This window comes from Amblyraja radiata, chromosome 6, assembly GCF_010909765.2.
Source record: "Amblyraja radiata isolate CabotCenter1 chromosome 6, sAmbRad1.1.pri, whole genome shotgun sequence".
NCBI lineage: Eukaryota > Metazoa > Chordata > Chondrichthyes > Rajiformes > Rajidae > Amblyraja > Amblyraja radiata.
The window spans coordinates 50,318,342-50,343,220 of NC_045961.1; the positions used below are offsets into that span (position 1 = coordinate 50,318,342).

At 43.9% G+C, this 24,879-nt stretch overlaps 1 protein-coding gene across 6 annotated transcripts in view; it reads left to right on the plus strand.

Moving 5' to 3' along the window:
* The window catches only part of sgcg (sarcoglycan gamma), a 329,148-nt gene that overhangs the window by 260,159 nt on the left and 44,110 nt on the right, over window positions 1-24,879 (plus strand). For all 6 annotated transcript variants that reach the window (XM_033022761.1, XM_033022759.1, XM_033022760.1 and 3 more), the window contains one exon: window positions 1,231-1,350. In XM_033022761.1, the coding sequence (XP_032878652.1) occupies window positions 1,231-1,350 (120 nt within the window). The remainder of the gene's footprint in view (window positions 1-1,230; window positions 1,351-24,879) is intronic.

The window sequence follows — 24,879 nt, forward strand, 5'->3', positions numbered from 1 at the left end:
ACAGGTGATAACTGGTCAGCACGGACATGATGGGCCAAAGGACCTGTTTCCATGCTGTATTACTAAACTAAGACCGAACTGCTGGTTAATTATGTGTTTTATTCAGTATCTGAGTATAGAAGAGATTGTTTTATTTTCATGCTATGCACTTTATTTATAGATTATTCCAAAGCATTAAATTTACATTTGTGCACACATTTCCATTGCGTAAGATATTCCAAGTACATCATCACACATAATTGAACTTTTGTGTAAGTGACTTCAATGAAATGGAGCGCATAGTTCAAATGAACTTATTTAAAATTCCATCACTGCAAATATAAGCACAGTCCATATTTGATGGCCTGGTTTATGGTTTATATATTAATAATTTTTTCATAGTGTGACCATTTTTTCAATTTTATAATATACAGCTCCCCAGATATTTGATTGTGAAGCTTGGATTTTTGCAACACACTGCATATGAAAATCAATTTTCCCCAGACGGGAACGTATTTGTCATAGCCTTTGCATCAAATTGCGCCATTCCAGAGAAGAATTGCGCGTGCTTGAATCGGCCATTATCCTTGTATGATGTGCATGTAATGTTGTCTTCCCTGCATGGCTCCATTAGGGCACTGGTCTGCAGCAGGACTGTTTGTAGGCATCCTCCCTGATCATGTCTAGACCCTGCCCTGGGAACCTATCTCCATAAAACCACAAGATATAGGAGCAGAATTAGGCCATTGGTAACATTGTGTCTGCTCTGCCACTCAATCATTACTGATCTATCTTTCCCTCTCAACCCCATTCTCCTGCCTTCTCCCCATAACCTATTACACCCTTACTAATCAAGAACCCATCAATATCCAATGTGCGTTCTCCCTGTGACTGCGTGTATTTCTTTCAGGTGCACTGGTTTCTTCCCACATCCCAAAGACGTGCGGATTTATAGGTTAATTGGTTTCTGTAAATTGTCCCTAGCATGCAGGATAAAACTAGTATGGGTGATTGCTGGTTGGCATGGACTCGGTGGGCCGATGGACCTGTTTCCACGCTGTATCTACGCTGTATCTGTTAAGCCAGAGAACAATAACATTTCAAATGCCTCTGTCTTGTGTGTCATTGTTAAAGCTCCAGTCTCTTTCAAATACAATCAATAACATTGTTGAAGCACCCTCACAAAGCGATTTGATATTATTTTTTGTGCAACTTTCTTTTATTTTGACGTTGTTTATCTTTTGGCTCAAGGTCCCAACACACTGCAAGCCCATGGAAAACATTTTGAGGTCCTCTCAAACACAGGCAGAATGCTGTTTTCGGCAGCGGAGAAGGAGGTGGTGGTTGGCGCGGACAGACTACGAGTCACAGGTATTTAATTATTGCCCTCTGCTCCAGTCAAGACGACAAGGTAACTATTTCTTCAGGCAACCTTCCTTCTTCAGGCATTCATAGGTGGATCAGCTCGCAGCACGGGTGCTTTGCTTCCCAGAATATATTGGTCAGATTTATGTTTTGATTGATTACTGTCACCTGTACCGAGGTACAGTAAAGTACTTGGTTCTGCGTAATATCCAAACAGATCAGATATACTATACATAGATACAATCAAGTCAAACTCAAGTACGATACAATAGGCGGCATGGTGGCACAGCAGCAGAGTTGCTACCTTACAGCACCAGAGACCCGGGTGCAATCGTGACGATGGATGCTATCTGTACAGAGTTTATACGTTCGCCCTGTGACTGTGTGGGTTTTCTCCGGGTGCTCCAGTTTCCTGTCACAACCCAAAGACCTACAGGTTTGCGGGTTAATTGATTTCTTTAAAATTGCGAATTGTCCCTAGTTTGTAGGATAGTGTTAGTGTTCAGGGTGATTGTAGTTCGGCGCAGACTCGGTGGGCCGTAGGGCTTGTCTCCACACTGTATCTCTGAAGTCTAAAGTAAAGTAAAGGAAGGATGTGGAAGCTTATGAAATGGTGCAGTGAAGGTTTACCTAGTGTGTGGGATAGAACTAGTGTACGGGCTGATCGTGGTCAGTGCCGACTGGGTAGGCCAAAGTGCCTGTTTCCACGTTAAAAACTAAAATTATCATGTATTTATTTATTTATTTATATTTTATATTAGAAGCAGTGTACAAAAGTATAAACCGTGGCATGAGACAAAATACATTTATTCTACAGCTTCCATTTAATTTTAACAAAGATGAAATAGAAAAAGAGAGAAAGAGCAAGAAAGAAAGGAAGTGAAAGAGAAAGTGAATGTGTAAGAATAGAACCCGTAAACTACCAAATGAGTGTAATCAAAGAGTAAGTAAAAAATAAAAAATAATAAAAAGACAAAAACGAAAAAAAGGAAGAAAAAAACCAAAACGTGTTGATATACCTGCTTCATTTCTCACCACACTCATCTAAAACTAAAATTTTACTTCGGAGTCACGTGAGTGACTACGTGAAGAGCCCGCTCAGCACGCATGCGCGGCATTGCGTTCAGCAGTGCAACAGCGGCCGCATCGGGAGTCAGGCGCTCCCGCTACAGATTGAAAGACGGACCGTCAGGTAGGTACCCTGAGGTCGGGTTTCTTTCACAGGAGAGCCTACTGCTTTGTTTTACAGGCAGAGAACAAAAAGGCTCTTGAACAAACCTGTCCCCCGCTCGACTCCAACGGAGGAGCGTTCCATCTGGGGGGGGCAGCAACAGGCGGTAGGACCGCTTACCGGGCGCTCCGCCATCCCTGACACCGTGCCGAGCCCAGTCCCGCTAGCGCCTGAGCAGCGGGCTGGATGTAAAGCTACCCGAAAAAGCGTCCGGCCGGTGGCTTCCGACTTATCGGACGGGGACGCCTCTCCACCCGCACGGGGGAGAGACAGCCGCCTGAGCCGCATAGAGCGGCTCCTGGAGCAGGTGCTCCAGCGAGACGCGCTGCGTGAGGGGCGCTCTCGCAGGGGGAGTTCAGGCACTCCCTCCACAGTGCCTTGTGCACTGCCCATCGCTTCCTCCTTACCCGAGGGTAGCTTTGGTGACCAGGACTGGGCTGGTCAGGAAGAGGGGACGCTGGCTGAAGAAGTCGGGAGTATGCCAGGGGTGCAGGAACAGGAAGAACTGCTGGGTGTGATGGACCGCTACGTGGCAGCCCCACGTGCAGGAAGGCCATTAGAGCCTAAACTAGCGGCCAGCATCAACCACCTCTCCAACAGGCCCCTACAGGAGCAGGTGGTTAATGAGGCCTTAAAAATGTACACAGCTCCAGAAAATTGTGAGTCCCTCAAAGTGCCGGCTGTCAACAGCCAAATCTGGGGGCACGTCGGGACAAATATCCGGAACCAGGCGCTGATACTGCAGCGGATCCTCAGGCTCCTGACGTCAGCCATCACATCATTGCTCGTTCTGTGGACAATACGGAGATGACCACAAACCAACAAGACACTCTCGCACTGTTGTACAACACGCAGTTCGGGATAAATAACCTCCGTAAAGAAATCATAAGACCTGCCCTAAATCCAAAATTCGCGGGGTTGTGCAAAACCCCAGCCACTGAGCCAGACACACTGCTCTTTGGCAAAGACCTCACGAAAAAAGTAAAAGATATGGAAGAGGCCTCTAAAACTTTTGGTCTCATGAGGGCAGGCCCCGGGACGAGCAAACCCAAAACAACAATACCCAAGCGGCAGCACCCCATCGCATCCACCAGTCGACGTCTACCATATGGGACTGGTGAAAGCTCGGGGTCCGCATTTTATCACCGGAAGCCTTTTTTAGACCAAGGCCCAGAGCGGACCCCATGGAAAATACGCCACCCCCCAACATCACCGCCATGTCAGACAACGCGCAAGACTCGCTGGTCTGGGAAGAGACAGAAGAAACACCCATAACCATGGAGGTAGGTGGGTCTGGTTCCTACCAGCATATAGAAAGTAGGGGCGCAATACTAACAGGGGGGAGATTACACCTGTTTAAGGAAGCATGGGAGTCTATCACGAGTGACAAGTATATACTCAATAGCATTAGTGGATACAAAATACAATTTATACTAGAAACATTGCCACCAGTTCAACATTCACCCCGGAGGGTCTTTTCCCTCTCAGTTAAAGAGAAACGAGAGGGACAAGCTGAACTGGTGAGTAATCACTAAGGGGATCATGGGAAAAAACAAAACATGAACCCTTGGAATTTGTGTCAAATATATTCACTAAAACTAAAAAAGATGGTGGGTGTCGCATCATCATTGACTTAACTTCACTAAATATGTTTTGTTAAATATGTACATTTCAAAATGGAAACGTTTGTTACTGCCAAACAACTGATTTCCAAAGGATACTTCATGGCAAGCATTGACCTCAAAGATGCTTATTATTCAGTACCCATTCACAAGGATCATCGCAGATACCTGAAATTTACCTGGATGGGGCAGCAATGGCAGTTTAAAGCATTACCCAATGGTTTAACATCAGCCCCAAGATTATTCACCAAGATACTAAAACCAGCCCTGGCAATATTAAGAAGATAAAAACATATGGTCATGGCATATCTTGATGATATCTTAATAGCAGGCAAGACCATGGAATTGACATATCAGCTGTGTCAGCTACCAAACAGTTGTTCGAAACCTTGGGATTTGTCTTACATCCAGATAAATCTAAGTTGAAGCCATCCACAACCATGGACTACTTGGGCTTCACAATTAACTCAGCCCACATGTCTGTAACTTTGCCAAAAGACAAAACAACTGAATTGGCACAATCATGCAACAATTTAATGGTCAACGAGTGACCAACTATTCGACAAGTAGCAAGAGTAATTGGGAAAATGGTAGCAGCATTTCCGGCTACACAATTTGGACCTTTGCACTATCAAAACTTACAAAGAGCAAAGGTACAGGCACTAAAACGACATGCAGGTCATTATGATCGTATCATGAAATTACCCACTGAAGCAATATCAGAACTACAGTGGTGGGCAGAAAACGTTTGGCATAGTTTCAGCCCTATCATCATCATTAACCCTACTTTAGTTATCCAAACAGATGCCAGTGCTCAAGGCTGGGGAGCGACTAACTCCATATCCAGCACAGGCGGTAGATGGACTAACCTAGAGTCATCATTACTACTTACACTGGGCATTAACTATCTAGAGATGTTGGGTGCCTTTTATGGTTTAAAAGCATATGCATCCAATATGCATCACTTGCATGTACGGTTACAAATAGATAATACTACGGTGGTGGTCTACATTAAACATATGGGCGGCATAAAATCGATATCATGCAACAAATTGGTCAACACAATTTGGCAATGGTGTGTCGAAAGACATATTTGGCTATCAGCAACTTACCTGCCAGGTAAGCTAAATACAGTGGCAGACACCAGGTCACGCAAATTTAATGACAACACCGAATGGATGTTAAACCCCAAAGTGTTTGCAAAGATTATTAAGCAATATGGCATGCCAGATATCGACTTATTTGCATCAAGGCTAAATCACCAGGTACCTATGTATGTTGCTTGGGAACCAGACACTGAGGCAGCAGCGGTAGATGCGTTCGCGCTGGATTGGGGAAATTTCTTCTTCTATGCATTTCCTCCCTTCTGCCTCATCAGCCGTGTACTACGCAAAATACAAATGGACTCTGCTTCAGGTATTTTGATAGTACCCGACTGGCCTACACAGCCATGGTTCCCATTACTCCACGACATCCCTCCGAACATCCACAAGAAAACAGTACTTGTCCAGCATCAAAAAGTGGGAGAAGTACTGCTTGGATACAGGGACCACCTACTCAACCGCTACAGTTACCAACGTACTGGAATTCCTGGCGAACCTTCACCACGATGAAGGACTCAGCTACAGTGCCATCAACACAGCTAGAAGTGCCCTGTCTGTCTATTTAAAACAAGCTCCAGGACAACAGGCCATGGGGTCCCACCCGCTGGTGGTCAAATTAATGAAGGGTATTTACAACTCTAACCCCCCTAGACCAAGCTACACCCATATATGGGATGTCAGTGTGGTCCTGACATACCTCAGGGGATGGCCACCAGCCAGATCCCTCAACCTGGAACAATCTACGCTCAAAACACTCATGTTGATGGCACTTGTATCTGCACAGAGGGTCCAGTCACTACACCTATTGCGACTGGACAACATGATCACAGCTCCAGACCAGATCTCTTTCATTATCCAGGGACTGATCAAACAGAGCAGACCAGGAACATCTAATCCAGTCGTGGAATTCCGGGCTTACCCGCCAGAACCACGGTTATGTGCCATGACCCACCTACTGTCCTACATAGACACAACCAAAAATATTCGAGGGAGTGAAAAAGCCTTATTGGTCAGTCATAAAAAACCTTATGGTCGGGTGGCGAGCCAAACCATTCGAGTACCTGGCTCAAGCAGGTGCTAAAAGCTGCTGGGATAAACACTAACATGTACAAATCTCACTCCACCAGGGCAGCATCCACGTCGACGGCCAAAAGAATGGACGTGCCTATAGACCACATCCTGGCTATAGCAGGATGTTCGGGGGAAAGAATGTTCAGAACTTTTTATAATAAGCCGTTGGCAAAACCTGCTTTATTTGCAGGGGGGGGGGGGGAATTTTTTTTACAGACTGCAAATATTTAATTTAAGCCCTTGTTTTGTGATTGGGAATACTAAAATGATATTAGTGAATTAGGATATTAATATACACTTTCTATTTTTGTTACTCTGGCAAAGGACAGTAACATTAAATACAGCACTAATAACAATGGCCAAATTAATATATTTGGGGCCATCGTACAATAATTTTGCGTTGTACCATTTTACATAAAATACCAAGTCCTTTATTATGTGAAGATATTCTATGTCTCAGTCGTGGAGCTGCTCTCTAACAATGTTTCCACCAGTGCGATTCTTGGTCAAATATTTAAAAATGCGGTATTAAATGATTTTAAGGTACTTATAAGTTCATAAGTTCATGTCATAGGAGTAGAATTAGGTCGTTTGGTCCATTAAGTCTTCTCTGCTATTTAATCATCGCTAATCTATCTTTCCCTCTAAACCCCATGCTCCTGCCTTTTCCCCATAACTTTTGAGACACTTACTAATCAAGAATCCGGCAATCCCTGCTTTAAAAATATCTATTGACTTGACCTCCACAGCCGTCTGGGGCAATGAATTCCACAGATTCACCACCCTCTGACTAAATCAATACCTCCTCATCTCCATTCTAAAGGCATGTCCTTGCATTCTGAGGCTGTGCCCTCTGGTCCTAGACCCTCCCACTAGTGGAAACAGCCTCTCCACATCCATTCTATCCAGGCATTTCACGATTTAGTAAGTTTCAATGAGGTCCCCTCCTCATCCTTCTTAACTCCAGCTCGTAGTGGCCCAGAGCAATCCAATGTTCATTAATTTTAACCCAATCATCCCCAGTACTGAATAGATCAAGTTCAATAAAGAAAAGCACTTTTATATCCCTTAGAGCAAAGTTGCTGTGAATGCAAATCTCTGTCAAAGCTCAATGACATGCAAAATTATAGTTATACAGCACGGAGACAGGCTCTTCGGCTCAATTCATTCATGCTGGCCAAGATGCCCCATCTAAACTAGTCCCATTTACTCTAAACTTTCTATCCATTAAAGGTGGTGGCTTTGCACTAAGAAGCATTTTACTTTCATCTGCCAGGCATGATTATACACGAATGAGGCATTTGGTACTTCCAGTACTGGCTGTGCCACTTTATTTATGGACAACTTGTTGCTAAAGCCAAACTCTAAATTGGAGAGGACGCAAAATAAAATCCACTATATAGGAATCAGGAAGTTTGTAGTAGGCGTAATGTATGGCACAGTAAGTGCCCCATTATGCCTTCTCCAGCAGCTGCTCTTATTTTAAATTACATACTCCTTGTCATATTCTCTTATTTCTTGTTCTAATGTTATATTTATCTTTCTCCCTGACCTACTTATAAATCTGCAGCATGTTTTATACACCATGGCAACAACCATGATCTACAGGAGGCACTGCCTCACAATGGCAGGCAATATCATCCAAGATCCACATCACAATTCACTTCTACCATCGGGAAGTTCATAAGCCAAAGCAGCAGAATTAAGCCATTCAGTCCATCAAGTCTACTCTGCAATTCATTCGTGCGTGATCTATCTTTCCTTCTCAACCCCAATCTCCTGCCTTATCCCATAACCGTTGATGCCCTTACTAATCAACTACCTGCCAATCTCCGCTTTAAAAATACCCCAACCATCTGTGGCAAAAAATACCACAGATTCACCACCCTCTGGCTAATAGAAATTCCTCCTCTTCTCCTATCCAATGGTATGTCCTTTTATTCTGAGGCTGTTCCCTCTGGTCGTAAACCCTCTCAGATCATGTTAATTCTTTCACAGCTGCTTTTATTCCTGGCCATTTCTGAAACCATGTTACATACAATGCATTCAGAAAATATTCAGACCCCTTCCCCTTTTCCACATTTTGTTACGTTACAGCCTTATTTTAACATGGATTAAATTCATTTTTTTTATCATCAATCTACACACAATGCCCTTTGCTATGACACTCAAAATTGAGCTTAGGTTCATCCTGTTTCCATTGATTATCGTTGAGATGTTTCTTCAACTTGATATGGAGTGCACCAGTGGCAAATTAAATTGATTGGACATGATTTGGAAAGGCACACACCTGTCTATATAATGTCCCACAGTTGACAGTGCATGTCAGAGCAAAAACCAAGCCATGAAAATGAAGGAATTGCTCGTAGACCTCCAAGATGGGATTGTGTCGAGACACAGATCTGGGGAGGGGTATAAAACAATTTCTGCAGCATTGCAGGTCCTGAAGAGCACAGTGACCGCCGTCATTCTTAAATGGAAGAACTTTGGAAGCACCAGGACTCTTCATAGAGCTGGCCGCCGAGCCAAACTGAGCAAGGGGTAGAAGGGCCTTGGTCAGGGAGGTGACCAAGAACCCGATGGTAACTCTGACAGAGCTCCAGAGTTCCTCTGTGGAGAAGGGAGAACCTTTCAGAAGGACAACTATATCTGCAGCAATCAACCAATCAGGCCTTTATGGTAGAGTGGCTAGATGGAAGCCACTCCTCAGTAAATGGCACATGACAGCCCGCTTGAAGTTTGCCAAAACACATCTAAAGGACTCTCGGACCATGAGAAACATGATTCTCTGTTCTGATGAAACCAAGATTGAACTGTTTGGCCTGAATGCCAACGGTCACGTCTAGTGGAAACCAGGCACCGCTGATCACCTGGCCAATACCATACCTACGGTGAAGCATGGTGGTGGCAGCATCATGCTGTGGGGATGTTTTTCAGCGGCAGGAACTGGGAGACTGGTCAGGATCGAGGGAAAGATGAACGGAGCAAAGTACAGAGAGATCCTTGATGAAAACCTGCTCCAGAGCGTTCTGGACCTCAGACTGGGGCAGAGTTTCACCTTCCAACAGGACAACAGCCCTAAGCACACAGCCTAGACAACGCAGGAGTGGCTTCATGACAAGTCTGTGATGTCTTTGAGTGGCCCAGCCAGAGCCTGGACTTGAACCCGATCATACATCTCTGGAGGGACCTGAAAATAGCTGTGTATCGATGCTCCCCATCCAACCTGACAGAGCTTGACAGGATCTGCAGAGAAGAATGGGAGAAATTACCCAAATACAGGTGTGTCAAGCTTGTAGTGTCATACCCAAGAAGACTTGAGGCTGTAAACGCTGCCAAAGGTGCCTCAACAAAATACTGAGTAAAGGATCTGAATACTTACGTAAATGTGATATTTCAGTTATTTATTTTTAATTACTTTGCCAAAATTTATAAACACCTGTTTTCGCTTTTTTATTATGGGGTATTGTGTAGATTGATGATAAAATTAATGAATTTAATCCATTTTAGAATAAGGCTGTGATGTAACATAATGTGGAAAAAGTGAAGGGGTCTGAAAACTTTCTGAATGCACTGTAGAAACATAGAAAATAGATGCAGGAGTAGGTCATTCGGCCATTTCAGGGCACCTTAAGGAACCATTATAATTAGAGGTTACTATTCTAGATGAACATTAGTCATCGTTTCAAGCCAAATTTTTTGAGTAAAACATAACTGGATCAAGAAAGGACAATGTTTATTAGAAGCAACGGTACAAATGGTTTTCATGGAATTACTAAATTCACCATGGGTACCTCAAACATGGCATCCCATTACGCTGGAAAGGCTAAACCACTTTTCTCCTGACATACTTAGGTTTTCAGATTATTTATTACACATTGATATAATAACTTTTCCATTCCAGCTTTGGCCGTAAATTGGCATAAAATATACATAATTATAAATAACTTATTTCAGGGAAGCAGACCCCATTTAAAAGCTAGATGCAAAATACTAAAGGGTTTTCTCTAGAAAACAATCCAAATTGATGGGAGACCTGATAGAAATAAATAAAATAATTAGAGAGTCCGAACCAATTTCCCAGGGTGGAAATGTCCAGAACAAGAATACATAGCTCTAAGGTGGGAGGGGCAAAGTTTGAATGAGATGTGCGGGGCAAGCTTTTCACACCGAGGGTGGTGAGTGCCTGGAACGTGGTGGTGGAGGCAGATACAATAGTGGCCTTTTAGAGACTTTTAGAAAGGCACATGGACTTGCAGGGAATGCAGGGATGTGGATCACTTGCGGGTAAATGAGATTTGTTTATCTTTGCATCACGTTCGGCACAGACATTGTGGGCCATGGGGCCTGTTCCTGCGCTGTACTGTTCTATGTTCTAAAAGCTATTAAGGAAGCAACTGATCTGGGCCTGCTGCTGGTCCTTGGCTCAGAGACAGAAGAATGGCCGATATCTTGCTGAACGGTTGAGCAGACTTGTGGAGCCAGATAGCCTATTCCTGCTGCTATTAGAAACATAGAAACATAGAAAATAGGTGCAGGAGTAGGCCATTCGGCCCTTCGAGCCTGCACCGCCATTCAATATGATCATGGCTGATCATCCAACTCAGTATCCTGTACCTGCCTTCTCTCCATACCCCCTGATCCCTTTAGCCACAAGGGCCACATCTAACTCCCTCTTAAATATAGCCAATGAACTGGCCTCAACTACCTTCTGCGGGAGAGAATTCCACAGATTTACCACTCTCTGTGTGGAAAAAGTTTTCCTCATCTCGGTCCTAAAAGATTTCCCCTTTATCCTTAAACTGTGACCCCTTGTTCTGGACTTCCCCAACATCGGGAACAATCTTCCTGCATCTAGCCTGTCCAACCCCTTAAGAATTTTGTACGTTTCTATAAGATCCCCCCTCAATCTTCTAAATTCTAGCGAGTACAAACCGAGTCAATCAAGTCTTTCTTCATATGAAAGTCCTGACATCCCAGGAATCAGTCTGGTGAACCTTCTCTGTACTCCCTCTATGGCAAGAAGGTCTTTCCTCAGATTAGGAGACCAAAACTGTACGCAATACTCCAGGTGTGGTCTCACCAAGACCCTGTACAACTGCAGTAGCACCTCCCTGCTCCTATACTCAAATCCTTTTGCTATGTTTAGAGGGGTTGAGATGGTTTCAGAGGGGGATAGATGGATTTAGAGTGGGTTTGAATGGTTCAGAGGGGTTCAGATGGGGTTAGAGGTGTTGAGAGCGTTGTGGAGATGTTCAGAGGTGTTTAGAGGGGTTAAGAGTGGTTTAGAGATGTTTAGAGGGGTTCAGGTTGTTTAGAGGGGTTCAGGTGTTTAGAGGGGTTCAGGTGGAGTCATAAAGTCATACAGCACATCTTATTTGGAGTCATAAAGTCATACAGCACAGAAAAAAGCCCTTCAGCCCATCTTGACCATGCTGACCAAGATGCCCCATCTAAGCTTGCCTCATTTGCCTGTAGGTGGTTGATATCCCGGTTATTTTAACCTGCTGACTTTAATCTACATATAGATTGGGACAACCAAATTGTTACAGTGCTGAGGAGGAGGATTTCCTGGAATGTATACGGGATGGTTTTTTAAACCAATATGTAGAGGAACCGATTAGAGGGCAGGCCATCCTAGACTGGGTATTGTGTAATGAGGAAGGATTCGTTAGCGATCTTGTTGTGCTAGGCCCCTTGGGCAACAGTGACCATAATATGGTGGAATTCTGTATTAGGATGGAGAGTGACATGGTTAATTCAGAGACTGGGGTCCTGAACTTGAATAAAGGTGACTTTGAAGGTATGAGATGGGAATCAGTTCGGATAGACGGGCAAATTATACTTAAAGGGTTGACAGTGGAGATGCGATGGCGAAGATTTAAAGACCACATGGATGAACTCCAGGAATTGTTCATCCCTGTCTGGCGAAAAAATAAAACTGGGAATGCGGCTCGACTGTGGCCAATGAGGGAAGTCAAGGATGGTGTTAAATCCAAGGAAGAGGCATATAAATTGGCCAGAATAAGCGGAAGACAAAGGAGTTAATTAGGAGGGGGGGAAAAGAGCATGAAAGAAAGCTTGCGGGGAATATAGAAACTGACTGTAAAGGTTTCTATAGGTAGGTAAAAATAAAAAGATTAGTGAAGACGAATGTAGGTCCCTTACAGTTAGAGACAGGTGAAATTATAATGGGAAGCAAGGAAATGGCAGAACAGTTAAATGAGTACTTTGGTTCTGTCTTCACTAAGGAAGACACAAACAATCTCCCGCAAATACTAGGGGACCGAGGATCTAGTGGGAGGGAGAAACTGAAGGGAATCCACATTAGTCAGAAAATGGTGTTAGGTAAACTGTTGGGACTGAAGGGATCATGAAGGGATCTGTTGGGCCCTAGAAATCATGGATGCATTGATTAAGATGTTTAAAAAGGAACTGCAGATGCTGGAAAATTGAAGGTAGATAAAATTGCTGGAGAAACACAGCGGGTGAGGCAGCATCTATGGAGCGAAGGAAATAGGCGACGTTTCAGGTCGAGACCCTTTGGTAATCATTTTCCAATGCTCTCTCGGCTGGATCAGTACCTGTGGACTGGAGGGTAGCCAATGTAACTCCACTTTTTAAGAAAGGAGGGAGAGAGAAAACTGAAAATTATAGACCAGTTAGCCTTACATCGGTAGTGGGGAAGATGCTGGAGTCGATTATTAAAGATGTTATCGCAGCGCATTTGGAAAGCAGTGATGGGATCAATCAAAGTGAGCATGGATTTATGAAGGGGAAATCATGCTTGACTAATCTTTTGGAATTTTTTGAGGATGTAACAAGTTGAATGGATAAGGGAGACCCAGTGGATGTGGTGTTTCTGGACTTTCCAAAAGCCTTTGACAAGGTCCCACACAAGAGATTAGTGTGCAACATTAGAACACATGGTATTGGGATAGGGTCTTGACATGGATAGAGAACTGTGGCAGACAGGAAGCAAAGAGAAGGAATTAACGGGTCCTTTTCAGAATGGCAGGCGGTGACTAGGGGGGTTTAGCAAGTCTCGGTGCTGGGACCCCAGTTATTTACAATTTAGACGAGGGAATTAAATGTAACATCTCTAAGTTTGCGGATGACGCAACGTTGGGCGGCAGTTTGAGCTGCACGGAGGATGCTATGTGGCTGCAGGGACTTGGATAGGTTAGGTGAGTCGGCAGAAGCATGACAGATGCAGTATAATGTGGATAAATGTGAGGTTATCCACTTAGGTGGCAAGAACAGGAAGGCAGATTATTATCTGAATAGTGTCAGATTAGGAGAAGGGGAGGTGCAATGAGACCTGGGTGTGCTTGTACATCAGTCACTGAAAGTAAGCATGCATGTACAGCAGGCAGTGTAGAAAGTCAAGGCATGTCGGCCTTCATTGCGAGAGGATTTGAGTTTCGGAGCAAGGAGGTCCTACTGCAGTTGTACAAGGCCCTGGTGAGACAGCACCTGAAGTATTGTGTGCAGTTTTGGCCATTATTGCTATTGAGGGAGTGCAGCCTAGGTTCACCAGTTTATTTCCCGGGATGGCGGGACTAATATATGATGAAAGAATGGGTCAACTGGGCTTGTATACACTGGAATTTAGAAGGCTGAGAGGGGATCTTATAGAAACATATACAATTCTTAGAGGATTGGACAGGGTAGATGCAGGAAAAATGTTCCCGTTGTTGTGGGAGTCCAGAACCAGGGGTCACAGTTTAAGAATAAGGGGTAGGTCATTTAAGACTGAGATGAGGAAAGCCGTATTCACCCAGAGTTGTGAATCTGTGGAATTCTCTGCCACAGAAGGCAGTGGAGGCCAATTCACTGGATGTTTTCAAGAGAGATTTAGATTTAGCTCTTAGGGCTAAGGGAATCAAGGGATATGCGGAAAAGGCCGGAACGGGGTACTGATTTTGGATGATCTGCCATGATCATATTGAATAGCAGTGCTGGCTCGAGGCGCCAAATGGCCTACTCCTGCACCTATTTTCTATGTTTCTATCTCGTGAAGCCTTTCCTATCCATGTACATGTCCAAGTGTATTTTAAATGTTGTTATAGAATCAGCCTCAATACCACCGATTTTCCAACACCCTTGGTTTCAGAGCCTTTCTGGATTATCTGTTTTTCTGGACCAACAGAGGTCACGGCCTCGGAGAGGAGTTGAACGATACCAGAACCGTCCACCTAGGCCACCGAGGGGCCGAGATAACGGCCCGCAAAGTTGGCCTTGGAAGTTGGCTACGGGAACGGATCTACCGGCTCCGGTTGAGCCTCAGGGGACAAATTCAACCCACTGATCGTCTGTGGGAGTCCTGGTGAGGTCAGGATCAGCACCTCACCCGGCCTAGGCGCCACATTTTCAGGGGGGATTTCAAGTGCACTCTCATCGGTGGTGGACCTGTACCTCCACTGGCAGGTACTCATACTAGATTGTAAAATCGGATCCTGTTTTTCTAGTGACAGGTAGTGCAGGTTTTTTCAGCATTTCTTGGGATTCTCACCATACCCTTTACATTGTTAAACATCTGTGTGCAGTTTTGGGCCCCATATCTGAGGAAGAACGTGCTCATGTTGGAGAGTGGCCACAGAAGATTTGCTAGATTGATACCCAGGATGATTGGGTCAAAGTATGAGGAGCGTTTGACAGCTCTTGGCCGGTACTCACTGGAATTTAGGATGATGAGGGGAGAAACTCATTGAAATCTACCGAATAATTGAAAGGCTGGAATAGGTGGACAATGAAAAGATGTTTCCAATGATGGGAGAGTTTAGAATCAGAGGGTTTGGCCTCAAATTAATAGGACTTGAAAGGACGCACCTTTGGAATGGAGGTGAGAAGGAATTACTTTATCCAGAGGTTGTTGACTTTATGGAACTCAATGCCACAGATGGCTGTGGAGGCCAAGTTACTGGGTATTTTTAAAGCAGAGATTGACAGGTTCTTGATAATTAAGGATGTCAATGGTCACGGGGAGAAAGCAGGAAAAATAAGGGGAAAAATAAATTAGCCACTATCGAATGGGGGAGTAGACTCGATGGGCCGAAAGGCCTAATTCTGCACCTATGTCTGATGATATTATGATCTGCATGGCTGCACCATGTCTGATCAATGAGAAAGAAGCTTACTCAGGGGTGGGACAAGTGCCAACGAATGTTGGGCCACTGCCATCTCTGTTCGTGTCAACATCTCTAAGACTGCTTTAACTTTGGCTTAATCTACACAAAGTCCTTCGCCTCCAGCGATGCACACAAACTCTTGCCTCCAAAGTTTCACCTCATCTTTATTTAAGACTTCTCGGCGCTCAGTGCTCCTTTGAAGAGAAACATCTAAAGGTTCGCCAGAGTCATGAATTATTTCCTTGAGCATTTCTCCTAAAGCCTGCAGCCACAAAAATAATCAGCAATGACTTCTATTCCTTAAGTCCTTTCACCAACTCATTATTTTCCATTGGGAAACATCTGCCACAGAACTGATCCCAAATGGCATCCCCCGGCCATGTCTCTCAAAAAATACTGGAGAAGTAATTAAATATTGGAGTGCACATAGAGGAGGTTCACCAGAATGTTGCTTGGATTAGATGGTGTTAGCTATAAGAAAAGGTTAGACAAACCTGGACTTGGAACATCAGACTTGAGCCAAACTTGGAGCATCAAATGTTGAGGGATGACCTGATAGATGTATATAATATTGATCAGTCAGGCCGTCATAGGTTATGGGGAGAAGGTAGGAGAATGGGGTTGAGAGGGATAAATAGATCAGCCAGCATGATGCCATCAGTCTAAAAAAGGGTCTCAACCCAAAATATCACCCATTCCTTCTATCCAGTGATGCTGCCTGTCCCGCTGAGTTACTCCAGCATTTTGCGTCTATCTTTAGCCATGATTGAATGTTGGAGCAGACTCATTGGGCCGAATGGCCTAATTCTGCTGCTCTGTCTTATGATATTTTAGTCTTATGATTCTCTGGTACCCTTTTCCAAGTTAAACATCCGAGTTTTTTATATAGAAAGTTATTGCACAGAAACAGGCCTTTTGATCTACAATTCCATGCTAAATACAATGCCAATATAAAATAACCTTGTCTGCCTGCACATGATCCATATCCCTTCATCCCTTGTGTTTCCATGTACCTATCTCATAAGCTCAAATGCCACTATTGTATTTGCCTCCACTCCTGGTAGCCAGTTTTAGGCTCCACCCCCTTGGTGTAAATAACACGCCCCGTAAATAGGGGAATGGAGAATCAGAGGTTTAAGGTGGGGGGAGAAGATATAATAGGAACCTGAGAGGTAATTTATTTTACACAAAGTCCGGTGGATATATGGAACGAGCTGCCGGAGGAGGTAGTTGAGGCAGGTACTATCATGACATTTCAGAGACAATTGGACAGAGGGTTATGGGCCAAGCCATGAGCAGGTGGGAGTAGTGTAGATGGACATGTTGGTCGGTGTAAGCAAGTTGGGCCGAAGGGCCTGTTTCCACACTGTATGACTCTATGACATCTTCTTTAGTCTCCACCTCTTCAGATATGGCAGGGGTCCAAAATTAATTGCCAGTTGCTTACTATCTGAGTACTTTCACACAGGCAGAGGGCTTGTGTAAATAGGGCATTTTAGTTGCCATTGCTGGTTCTTAATTCAGACAATCAAAAACGTCTATAGAGTTGGAAGTGAGAATTGTTTTTTTGTAGCATGCATAAGTACCAAATGCTCAAATGTGCCAGCGCACGGAACAAAAGGAATAATTTCCAAGTACAGTTTACCTTGAGGAAAAAGGTGAAACCTGTAAATCAGTCAAGCAGCTATTAGCTAGGTACATGCAGACGAATATAGAGAAGCAATATGGATCTTCTTTGAATAAATATCCCATGAGAATCAGTCCTATCTTCATCAATAGTGCAGCTTCATTTTGCTTAATGGACTGACTACAAATCAGACAGGTCTTCAGTTTTGATAGGTCAAATGTGAATAACAATTCCAGCATTTTATCAGAATATGATTTTTTACCTGATAACACTATATCAAAAAATGAATCCGATTTTAATTTAAAGTAGAACATAGAACAGTACAGTACAAGTACAGGGCCCTCGCCCGCAATGTCTGTGCCGAACATGGCACCAAGACCAACTCTTATCTGACTGCATATTATCCATGTTCCTCAATTCCCTGTGCATCCATGTGCTCATTCAAAAATCCCTTAAACACCACTATTGTATTTGCCTCCATCACTCCCCCAGCAGCGCATTCCAGGCACGCACCACCCTCTGTCTAAAAAAACTTGCCCCACCCATCTCCTTTCTACTTTGCCCCTCTCACCTTAAAATACAATATTTGATTGAAAATAAATAGGGCACAAAGAATGTTAGTGGTAGCACAGTGGTGCAGCTGGTAGAGCCGCTGCCTAACAGCGCCGGAGACTCAGGTTTGTTCCTGATCTTGGATACCGTCTGTGTAAAGTTTGCACATTCTCTCTGTGACTATGTGGATTTTCTGCAGGTGCACCAGTTTCCTCCCACATCCCAAAGACGTACATGTTTGCAGGTTAATTGGCTTCTGTAAATTGCACCAATTGTGTAAAGAGTGGATGCGAAACTGGGATAGCATAGAAATAGTGTGAATGGGTGATCAATGGTCGGCATGTACTCGATGGGCCAAAGGGCCTGTTTTCATGCTGTAACTTTCAATTAAAAAAAACGTAATTTGCAGTTTGACTATATGTCATCATACAGCGTACTATAAAGTTACAAAACCATCCTGGGAATTGATGGTGTGTCCAAATTCTCAGCCTCAGATTACAGATGTTCCTAAAATATTATATTCATAGGAAATCCTCAAATAATCTAAAAGGTATTTATATTAAATTATCCTTCAAATTAAACTTTGAGCGCAGCTATAGTACAGAAAATTATATATCATTTGATTTGACACAGCAATTAAAATTGATCTATGCACTTCTAAAACTCAGATATGTATCATCCAGTGATTAGCTGTTGATTAATGACTTCTCTTTTTAAACGATCGTGCCTTCATTATTGGTCTTGTGTCTTCAACAAGTTTCTTAATAAAACCATTTAAAACCCAATAAAAACAGTTTAGTTTTATCTAATATTTCTAGGTTGTCAAAACTATGATATGTTTTAAATATTTTATTCTCAACGGGACATGCACTGCAGGACTTAAGAAGAAGATATATCGACAGGCATATATCAGGCAGAAGATGTAGCTGGCACAGTGGCGCAGCAGGTAGAACTGCTATGGCACAGTACCAGAGACCCAGGTTTGATGTCAACCTCCGGTGCTGTCAGTGTGGAGTTTGCACGTTCCCCCTGTGACCGCGTGGGTTTCCGCTAGGTGCTCCGGTTTCCTCCCACATCCCAAAGACATGTGGGTTTGTAGGATAATTGACCTCTTTATATTGTCCCTGGTGTGTTGGATGAAACTAGTGTGAATGGGTGGTCGCTGGTCAGTGCAGACTCGGTGGGCCAAAGGGCCTGTCTCCACACTGTATCTCTAAACTAAACGGAAGTAAACTAAACCAAGGTTTATAGATGCTGCAGTGAAGTTCTAGCTTGCAGAGTTAGAGGAGAGATGTCCTAAACATTTAACACAGATAGAGGTCATGGATGTTCTAACATGATGAATGAGATCAATGATGGTTTAGCTCCAACAGCATGGAGTCGGGGCAGGAGGAAGGTTAATGATCTCAGACAAAGTCTTTAATGTCATCATCTAACCCTCTATTATTAGTCACAACCACTGCTTAATTCAGCATGGTCCCACACACCTTGCTGGTCACCTCTTTTGGTCTGCCCTTGTTCTCAACATTGATAGTGTCATACTCTCACATGTCTAGCATTGCTAACCCTCACTCTCACACTTCCATCTCTCACTGAGGGCAGAGCCACATCAGCACCTGATTTCACACTCGATGCCTGCTGATAAAACACAGGTGCTCTCCACCAATTTCAGCATCTTCTCTGAATCCAGACAAAATTATGAGAGCGGACTTGAAAACCCCTCCCCCCCCGGATATCTTCCTGAAAATGTGGCGCCTAGGCCGGGTGAGGCGGCCGATCTCAACTTTGTCAGGCCTTCCCTGCCCTATTTAATGAAGCGACATTATTTTCAATCAAATAACGCATTTTAAGATGAGAGGGGCAAAGTTGAAAGGAGATGTACGGGGCAAGTTTTTTTTAGACAGGGTGGTGAGTACCTGGAATGCGCTGCTGGGGCAGTGATGGAGACAGATACAATGCTGGTATTTGAGATATTTTTGAATGAGCACATGGATATGCATGGAATGGAGAAATATGGATAATATGCAGTCAGATAAGAGTTGGGCTTGGTGCCATGTTACAAATTAATAATGTTTTCATTCATTTGCCTAATTTTCATATCTTGCCTTCGAGCTAAAGGTTATATTTGCGTTAGGATTCATTTTGCTTGCATGATTATTACATATCTCCATTAATTAATTAAATTCTAACACTTTCCCAACTTAAAAGAAAACTAGAAACAAGGAACAAAATCTTCAAGTTGAATTCATGTTCAACTCTATTTATAACCCACGCATTACAAAGAATGAGTATGAATGCTACTTTGCTTTCCATTTCAATAAATATTATTGTTTTAAACTTTAAATGCTCATAATAGCAATGAGTAACTTAACCTGATATTATGATGGAGCTGAATCAATTTGCACAATAACAAGCTTACTGAAGCTTCCCAACCTTATGACTGTAAATCTACCAACATTAACAGTGGGTGGGATTTGAGCCCAATTAAAGTCAATTAATTCTCCAAAGAGCAATAATGTAAAATCAGACATTGCTCTATCCAGGAACCATATCCATGAGTTTGCAAAGCCACTTATTCTCAGAAGACTTCTGGTTGGAAGAAGGGTCCTGACTCAAAACGTTGCCTGTCTATTCCCTCCAGAGATGCTGCCTGACCTGCTGAGTTACTCCAATACTTGGTATTTTGCTCAAGGATCCAGCTTCTATAGTAGGGATGGCACAGTGGGGGCACAGTTGTAGTGTTGCTGTCTCATTTTTAACTTTACAAAATCCAGTTTGAACACTGCAATGGCAGTTACAATTATGATGTCACAGTGGGATTTCATTTACATTAAAAAAAACTCGCTGTCCCCGATAAATGCACGCTGGACACAGACACAGACACGGACACGGACTGGGACCGGCTCCTCCCTCCCCTTCCTGCGGCTCAAGATTTTCAATTATTTTTAAATGCCGTGCGTGCGGAGGCGTGGAAGGGGGAGGGAGAGGCAGAGTCAACTAGCCACGGGACGGGGGAGGGAGAGGGAGATACCTCTCCGCGGGCCCGGAGCAGCAGCCCCCGGACCCCGCACTGGCTCGAACCACAGCCCAGGGCCCTGAGCGAGACTGGACACAGACACGTACTGGGCCCGGAGCCGCACTCCTCCCTCCCCCTCCTGCAGCTCCAGACCGGAATATTGTGTTGGGGGAACGAGGCCTAGCTGGTCCCACTTGGGGATACATAGATACATAGAAATTAGGTGCAGGAGTAGGCCATTCGGCCCTTCGAGCCTGCACCGCCATTCAATATGATCATGGCTGATCATCCAACTCAGTATCCCGTACCTGCCTTCTCTCCATACCCCCTGATCCCTTTAGCCACAAGGGCCACATCTAACTCCCTCTTAAATATAGCCAATGAACTGGCCTCAACTACCCTCTGTGGCAGAGAGTTCCAGAGATTCACCACTCTCTGTGTGAAAAATGTTTTTCTCATCTCGGTCTTAAAGGATTTCCCCCTTATCCTTAAGCTGTGACCCCTTGTCCTGGACTTCCCCAACATTGGGAACAATCTTCCTGCATCTAGCATGTCCAACCCCTTAAGAATTTTGTAAGTTTCTATAAGATCCCCCCTCAATCTCCTAAATTCTAGTGAGTACAAGCCGAGTCTATCCAGTCTTTCTTCATATGAAAGTCCTGACATCCCAGGAATCAGTCTGGTGAACCTTCTCTGCACTCCCTCTATGGCAATAATGACCTTCTTCAGATTTGGAGACCAAAATTGTACGCACTACTCCAGGTGTGATCTCACCAAGACCCTGTACAACTGCAGTCGAACCTCCCTGCTCCTATACTCAAATCCTTTTGCTATGAAAGCTAACATACCATTCGCTTTCTTCACTGCCTGCTGCACCTGCATGCCTACTTTCAATGACTGATGTACCATGACACCCAGGTCTCGTTGCATCTCCCCTTTTCCTAATCGGCCACCATTTAGATAATAGTCTGCTTTCCTGTTTTTGCCACCAAAGTGGATAACCTCACATTTATCCACATTATACTGCATCTGCCAAACATTTGCCCATTCACTCAGCCTATCCAAGTCACCTTGCAGTCTCCTAGCATCCTCCTCACAGCTAACACTGCCCCCCAGCTTAGTGTCATCCGCAAACTTGGAGATGTAGCCTTCAATTCCCTCATCCAGATCATTAATATATATTGTAAATAGCTGGGGTCCCAGCATTGAGCCTTGCGGTACCCCACTAGTCACTGCCTGCCATTGTGAAAAGGACCCGTTTACTCCTACTCTTTGCTTCCTGTTTGCCAGCCAGTTCTCTATCCACATCAATACTGAACCCCCAATGCCGTGTGCTTTAAGTTTGTATACTAATCTCTTATGTGGGACCTTGCCGAAAGCCTTCTGAAAGTCCAGATACAACACATCCACTGGTTCTCCCCTATCCACTCTACTAGTTACATCCTTGGATAGGGAGGGGAGAGGAGATATGGACAATGTTAACAAAGACGGGACCCAGTCCAATAAGAGATTTGTAACATTGTTGTAAAAGCCCTGTCCCACTGTGCGAGTTCACCCAAGAGCTCTCCCGAGTTTAAAAAAAATCAAAACTTGCGGTAAGCACGTAGAATGAACGTAGCAGGTACGTCGGAGCTCGGGACGTCTCTTAGCGCTACGGCAGGTACTCGGGAAACGTGGTAACATGTTGAAAAATGTCCACGAGTAAAATATACTCGGGATGTAAAAATTTGATACTTTTTAACACGTAGCCATACCGTAATAGCTCGTGAGTTTACCGTAGTAGCTCGTGAGTTTACCGTGGTAGGACCTGGTGTCCTATATCACTATTGTATGTTCATGATGGAAATAAGAATACTCAGTATATTCATTACCTTTGAATTGTAGTTTTATGTCATCCTCCCATAATTTCTGTTCCATTTCACAATATCTATCAGATATACAGAATGTTGCAAGGTAATATTTTACCCAAACTCAGTTGTATCTTTCTATCTCAATAAATATCACAAAATATGCCATTGTTTCAGCCACATTATGACAAAATATGGAATGTAGGTTATTTCTAATCAGTCACCCCATCCCAGAAACAACAGTACTTAAAGAAGAACATTTGTTTTACTAATTTACAAGCATGTACCATACATAGTCCGTTGATCCATATCCAGCATATTGTTGTGATAATTACATAAAAGTTGTTATTGTCTAAGAAATTTGGTGTGGAATGATAATCCATCTCAGTACTCATTTAGGCAAGTCCCAGGCTATAGATACTTTTCCCCCACCCCCAATCCCCCTCGCCTGATCTTCATTGAATCTACCATTTGACCAATCTTTTACTCAGCTGCTCTAACGTTTCCTTCCTATCAAAATCTCTGTGTAGCATCTCTGTCCCGATCTTCAAATTCCCACTTTGAAATAAAATACAACTTAGCACTAAGAGACGTCCCGAGCCCCGACTTACCCACTACGTTCATTCTACGTGCTTACCACGAGTTTTGATATATTTTTTAAACTCGGGAGAGCTCTTGTGTGAACTCACACAGTGGTACAGGGCTTTAAGGGAGAGGGAGGGAGTGGGATAGGGGACGAGGAGAGGATTGCTGTTTAATGTTATTTAAACAGATAGAGGGAGAGGAAGGGGTAGGGAGGGGAGAGGGGTTATGGAGGGAGGGAGGGGTGACTGAGGGTAGGGGAAAGGAGAGGGAGGGAGTGGGGGAGGGGTGGAGGAGAGGGGAAAGAAGAGGGACGGCAAAGAGGAGGAGGGAGTGATGGGCGATGAGGGGAAATGAGCCACACCTGCACAGTTGAGGGCTATCTGTGAGTGGTGGAATATTGGTTTGGGGGAACGGGTTGAGTTGGGGGAACGGGTGAGTGGTGGAATATTGCATTGGGGGAACGAGTTGCATTGGGGAAAGGGTGAGTGGTGGAATATTGCTTGAGGGAACGAGGCCCAACGGGTCCCACTTGGTCTAGTATAACATAACATTGTCCTATAAAATAACCATAATTATATTATAGCGAGATTATGAATCTCACTATGTATTGAGGTTTTTTGCAGACTTAATGGTAATACTGCCTGGAATGGGAAATTCAATATACAGTTTTAAATAAATATTGATTTTTTGAGATTGTGATCATGGTATTGGAAGTTCAGCATCAGGAAACCAAATGTTCTAAGTATTGTGGTCAGGAACAATAGGTATGGATTGAAGATTAAATGGAAGAGATTTCAAGTAGAGGAGAGGATCAGTCTCTTAAGTGAGTCACAGAGCTGTAACGTTAGTTTTTATGTTTGTAATTATAGAGTCTGCTGCACAGAATAGGAGTCTTTGTCCCACCACAGCCACGCTGACTTTCTGATATATTTACAGTCATTTTATTTGTGCACATTAGGTCAGTATCCTTCTACGTCTTACCTTTTCAGGTGCTTTTTGAAAAGAGTCTTAAACTTGGTGGTTGCCACTGTCAGAATGGGGCCAAACGCAAATTGGAGGAATAGCACCTCATATTTTGCTTGGCCAATATTGATTTCTCTAATTTCAAGTAATCCTTGCATTACCCCTCTCTCTGCTTCCTCACCCCCCCTCCCCCCCCCTGCCCCACACACCCTAGTCGCCCTGCTAGTTTCACTGTTGTCTTCCTTAGTTTCACTGTTTCACTCATTAGTTTCACTCGTTACCACCTTCTCCACAGTCAACAATGGACCATTGTGGGCTCCACCTTTCCTTGATCATCATTGTTGGCTTTGATTTGTCTATTTGCATACCTTTCTTTTTTTTCTGTACCTCTTCATATCTCTAGTTTCCCTCTCCCCTGACTCTCAGTCTGAATGAGGGTCTGGACCCGAAACATCACCGATTCCTTTACTCCAGAGTTACTGCCTGGGCCGTTGAGTTACTCTTGCATTTAGTGCCTATCTTGGTTGCATCTTTAGTTTAGTTTTGTTTAGAAATACAGCATGAAAAGAGGCTCTTTGGCCCACCTATTCAACGACAACCATCGATCAGCTGTTCACACGAGTTCCATGTTATCCCACCTTTACATCCATTTCCCATCCATAGGGGCAATGTACAGAGGCCAATTAACCTGTAAACCTGCATGTCTTTAGGATGTGGAAGGAAACAGGAGCACCTGGAAGAAACCCACGTGGTCACAGGGAGAACGTGCAAACTTCACACAGCAGCA